At 39.7% G+C, this 5,537-nt stretch overlaps 1 protein-coding gene across 3 annotated transcripts; it reads left to right on the top strand.

The window, feature by feature from the left end:
- Positions 1-337: 337 nt before the first annotated feature.
- LOC135543312 (FUN14 domain-containing protein 1-like) lies at positions 338-5,255 on the top strand. Of its 3 annotated transcripts, XM_064970486.1 has the most exons (4): positions 338-393; positions 744-951; positions 2,925-3,072; positions 3,589-5,255. In XM_064970486.1, the coding sequence occupies exons 1-4, from the start codon at positions 375-377 to the stop codon at positions 3,664-3,666; spliced, it is 453 nt and encodes a 150-aa protein (XP_064826558.1). In that variant the 5' UTR covers positions 338-374; the 3' UTR covers positions 3,667-5,255. The 3 variants fall into 3 exon arrangements, 1 of the variants encoding a protein (XP_064826558.1); XR_010456199.1 differs by lacking the exon at positions 744-951 and having other exon boundaries at positions 353-393; positions 2,938-5,255; XR_010456198.1 differs by lacking the exon at positions 338-393 and having other exon boundaries at positions 833-924; positions 2,938-5,255.
- The last annotated feature ends 282 nt before the right edge of the window (positions 5,256-5,537 follow it).

Here is a 5,537-nt window from a genome sequence, read left to right as displayed (position 1 = left end):
AATAGCTTTTTTGATATATCATAAAACCATTTGAACATATTACTTTATAAAATATTACTATTTATTTTGATATCAATTGATTATATATAAGTTACAGTATTTGATGTAGATTTGAATTTGAATCAATTTAAATATGCAAGGGATGAAGTGATAGCTATTTTGTGTAGAAATTGAATCAAATGTGAGGGAAATTGATCATTATTATGCTTCCAAATGAAATTGTCAACATTCTGCAACATTTCAAAGAAAGAGCAAAGTGTTAAAATACTGACGTGGCAAAGCATCATTCTGTAGGCGGGGCCAGCAGAGGTTTATAAAGCTTAGGGGCGGGGTTTGCATACAGCAGTCAACATCATGATGTAATTTTCTCCAAAATGGCGGATCGCAAAGAAGGTTAGTGCTAGTCCATGTTTATGGATTAAATAATCTCGAATTATAACAACGAATCAGATATACTATATATAGATAGTTCCAATATCAAGAAATCTAAACACTCAAATATTGCTATTCCTTCAGCTGCGGCTTTTGACAGGGGGACTTTACTGACTAGATGGCTAGCTTTGTTGCTAGCAATTTAGCCTAATTTCAAAAACAATGGCATGCAATCGCCCATCGACCCAAATACCAGCCATTGGCATTGTGACTGAATTTGGACCTGAAACCTGCCTGCCCTAGGTTGCCTAGATGATAGAAAGTGAAAGCAAAACAGTTTAAATTCTTTGTATGTCATTCCTTCATCCCAGATGACATCTTATCAGAAAAGGATGAGCCGGAGAGCGAGGATGAGACCTATGAGGTGGTGGACCTGACAGAGTACGCCCGGAGGCACCAATGGTGGAGCATGATGTTTGGGAATAACTCTGGTCCCCTCGAAGATAAATACTCTGTGACCACGCAGATTGTGATGGGAGGGGTCACTGGCTGGTATGCAACCCAAATTGGGGCTGATTTTAATTAGGGCCAATTTCAAGTTTTCATAACAATCGGTAATCAGCATTTTTGGACACCGATCATGGCCGATTGCGTTGCACTCCACGAGGAGACTGCGTTGCAGGCTGACTACCTGTTATGCGAGTGCAGCAAGGAGCCAAGGTAAGGTGCTAGCTAGCATAAAACATATCTTATAAAAACAATCAATCGTCACATAATCACTAGTTAACTACACATGGTTGATGATATTACTAGTTTATCTAGCTTGTCCTGCGTTGCATATAATCGATGCGGTGCCTGTTCATTTATAAATTAATCATAGCCTACTTCGCCAAACGGGTAATTAACAAGCGCATTCGCGAAAAAAGCACTGTCGTTGCATCAATGTGTACCTAACCATAAACATCAACGCCTTTCTTCAGGGTCAGGGTATATGCAGCAGTTTAGGCTGCCTGGCTCGTTGCGAACTGTGAAGACTATTTCTTCCTAACAAAGACAGCCAACTTCGCCAAACGGGGGATGATTTAACGAAAGCGCATTTGCGAAAAAAGCATAATCGTTGCATGAATGTACCTAACCATAAACATCAATGCCTTTCTTAAAAACAATACACAAGTATATATTTTTAAACCTGCATATTTAGTTAAAAGAAATTCATGTTAGCAGGCAATATTAAACGAGGGAAATTGTGTCACTTGTCTTGTGTTCATTGCACACAGAGCATGGGTATATGCAACCGTTTGGGCCGCCTGGCTCGTTGCCAACTAATATGCCAGAATTTTACGTAATTATGACAACATTGAAGGTTGTGCAATGTAACAGGAATATTTAGATGTATGGATGCCACCCGTTAGATAAAATACGTAACGGTTCCGTATTTCACTGAAAGAATAAACGTTTTATTTTCTAAATGATAGTTTTCGGATTTTACCATATTAATGTCCTAAGGCTCGTATTTCTGTGTGTTATTATGTTATCATTAAGTCTATGATTTGATATTTGATAGAGCAGTCTGACTGAGCGGTGGTAGGCAGCAGCAGGCTCATAAGCATTCATTCAAACAGCACTTTTGTGCGTTTGCTTGCAGCTCTTCGCAATGCTTCAAGTATTGCGCTGTTTATGACTTCAAGCCATTCAACTCCCGAGATTAGGCTGGTGTAACCGAAGTGAAATGGCTAGCTAGTTAGTGGGGTGCATGCTAATAGCGTTTCAAACGTCACTTGCTCTGAGACTTGGAGTAGTTGTTCCCCTTGCAGAGGGGAATTTGGATTTTTGGAGCGATGGGTAATGATGCTTCGAGGGTGGCTGTTGTCGATGTGTTCCTGGTTCGAGCCCAGGTAGGGACGTGGAGAGGGACAGAAACTATACTGTTACACTGGCAATACTAAAGTGCCTATAAGAACATCCAATAGTCAAAGGTATATGAAATACAAATGGTATAGAGGGAAATAGTCCTATAATTCCTATAATAACCTCAAGCTAAAACATCTTACCTGGGAATATTGAAGACTCATGTTAAAAGGAATCACCAGCTTTCATATGTTCTCATGTTCTGAGCAAGGAACTTAAACGTTAGCTTTTTTACATGGCACATATTGCACTTTTACTTTCTTCTCCAACACTTTGTTTTTGCATTATTTAAATAAAATTGAACATGTTTCATTATTTATTTGAGGCTAAATTGATTTGATTGATTATATTAGGTTAAAATAAATGTTAATTCAGCATTGTTGTAATTGTCATTATTACAAATAAATACTTTTTTTTTAAAAATACTTTTTTAGTCCCTATGGGACTCCCAATCACTGCCAGTTGTGACAAAGCCTGGAATCGAACCAGGATCTATAGTGATGCCTATAGCACTGAGATGCAGTGCCTTAGTTCACATCAACTAAGGCACCACTCGGGAACACCAATGACATGACATGTTACAACGTGAACGGAGTGCCACTTCACATGCAACCCAACAATCCTCACTCATTTTCCTTTCTGCACCTTCTCCTGCAGATAGCGAATCACAGTGGCTATGTGCAGGTGGACTGGAAGAAAGTGGAGAAGGACGTGAACAAAGCAAAGAAACACCTGAAGAAGAGAACCAAGCAAGCAGCCCCTGAAATGAACTCCTTCTTTGAGGAGGTAAAGGTAGTAATAACACTGCCTGACTAATCATAACTTTATGGCTATTGTGCCTATAGTATTTTGATTCTAAAAGGTGAACATGTCTGAGATGTGTGCGTGCTCATTGGTCCTTTATTTAACTGTTCATTTATTCTGTGAGACCAACACTGGTACCTGGGTGTGGGAGCTGCTTTTTGATTCAATTGGATTGCCAGTCCGCTTGAATCTCAGTGCCTTGCATTGCATGTACTTATGAGGAAAAAAAGGTATAGTTAATTATCATATTTTGGGGGAAATAGCTAAGTTCATAAATACCTGAGTCATCCGTAGCCATTTGATGGACTAATAATGCAGCAACAGCGCCCTCTAGCGAACTCACACTGTAAAAGCACATTCCTGGATTTATCACAAGCAGAAACAAAAGTATACCCTGCGTATATGATTCTTATTTTTCCATCTATTATCACTTATAACCCTTCAGTTATTGGAGGTGACCTCCCACAGTCTGCTTGTTTTCTCTCCTCCTTCCCCTCTCTGCAGGCCACAGAGTTTGTCAAGAAGAACATTGTCCTGTCCAGCGGGTTTGTGGGTGGATTCCTCCTGGGCTTGGCCTCCTAATGGCGTTGGGGCCAATTCACGACTGAGGAAGTCGTTACATCGGAAGAAGAAAGCTGTCACTGTGAACTGAATCTCCACACGGGATGTTGTCATTAACTGTGAATCGTTGTCTTTCTCCCAGCACAGAACTAGTCATGAAACGGGTTTGGGAGGAGGCTGAACATGTGAAGCTGCCACTTTATGCCCCCCTGGCTGCTCTCTTCCATTACTGCCCAACTGATCAGAGTCGAGCTTGTCCACCCTCTTTTTATTCTATTTATCTGGTGGTTTCTGATCCAGGATCAGTTGTTTGGGCCTGTTGAATATGACATTTTTATACTTCATAATCAGCACTACCCCCAACATCAATGTATGTGAAAATGTCACGTTTCTATGTTTTGAATCAGCTATATTATATATATATTTGTTCACTGTCATATGGTGTGCATCATGTGATTTGAATCAATCACTGAGCAATGCCTACTCATAACTGGTTGAAATCATGATGCACACCGGATGATGCCATTACAGAAACTAATTTTGACTTCAAAACATAGAAACATGACATTTTCACATATGTTGATGTTATGGTAGTTCTGGAGATGATGAATATAATGTTGAAAATGTTAGAAATGTCCCTTTAAGTGCACAACGCAACACCTCTTGATACACTATGATATACTGTACCACACACTGGACATAGGATTACTCGGCCCCTGTCTATCTGGTGCACTCTTTTACCTGGAAGAACAGGTCTAGGATCAGGAATGTGTCCCAAATGCCCATAGTGCACTACATTTGACCAGAGCCCTATGTAGGAAATAGGGTGCCATTTGGGACACTGGCCAGCTCTCCCTATACTCAGACCAAAGTTTTACCACCATGTGCTATTCAACAAAAGGTGTCTGCAGACCTGTTGTTACGGGCTTAATATACCAACACCTGATCACTGCACCTTTGCTGGCTAATGTACTGTAGGTATATCTGTGTGCAGATTAGCGTTTTTCATAAAGAATCTTGTTCTGGGGGCAGCTCTGCAGAATGGTCACTAGCTGGCACAGCCACAAAATCTGATTTTAAATCTAACTGTAACCACACTGTTAACCCTAACGCCTAACCTTAAATTTAGACCAAAAAGTTAAATGTAGTTTTCATGAATTTTTACAATCTAGCCAATTCTGACTTTGCAGCTGGCCTATCTAGCAGATTCGCTTAGTTCTGCCTCCAGGACAAGACTCATTCCAAAAAATGTGAACCTGCTATCAGTGTAGTAATAGGAAAACATGTGATTTAGTCATGTGTAGAATATACTATCAGTTTTATAGATAGAAGGAAATGCACAGTATAAAGTCAGTGTTCAGTTGCTTATGAGTTGTTCCATATTGTGTCTTTAACTATTAAATATTCCTTGTCAGGAGTATGATTTTCCATTAGTTTCTGTACTTCACCAAGTGCACATTAACTTCTTACTGCCATTAACCTCTATATGTTCTGACCTCCTGAATGCTGTTTTGAAATCTTGATAACCAACCAACCATAACTATGGATTTGTCTTATGTTTCTGTTTTGTCAAATAAAGTTGCCTGATTTTTGTTGGTTAGCAATGTTAACAGTTGTGTGTGTGGTCACTGGACTGCATGGCAGACATGCATACAATCAAGGCTTGGTGTGTACACTGAGTGGATTAACAGTATCTTGACATGTTTAACTTCTCAACAATATATTTATTTGGATTATTAAAGCCAGCATGACTTTCAGATTTCAGTATCTCTATGGCTGCCTTTACACAGGAAACCCAACTCCCATCTTTTGCCAAATTATTGGTATTTTGGCCAATCAAGTCAGATTTTTGCCAGTAATTTCGGCAAAAGATCAGAATTGGGCTGCCTGTG

Source organism: Oncorhynchus masou, chromosome 7 (assembly GCF_036934945.1).
Source record: "Oncorhynchus masou masou isolate Uvic2021 chromosome 7, UVic_Omas_1.1, whole genome shotgun sequence".
In the NCBI taxonomy this organism is placed as follows: domain Eukaryota; kingdom Metazoa; phylum Chordata; class Actinopteri; order Salmoniformes; family Salmonidae; genus Oncorhynchus; species Oncorhynchus masou.
This window is presented reverse-complemented; position numbering and strand designations above follow the sequence as displayed.

Coding starts and splice junctions, on each gene's coding strand:
- LOC135543312 (XM_064970486.1), top strand. Junction 952..2,924: donor ACCCAAATTGGGGCTGATTT/TAATTAGGGCCA, acceptor TTCCTTTCTGCA/CCTTCTCCTGCAGATAGCGA. Junction 3,073..3,588: donor CCTTCTTTGAGGAGGTAAAG/GTAGTAATAACA, acceptor CCCTCTCTGCAG/GCCACAGAGTTTGTCAAGAA.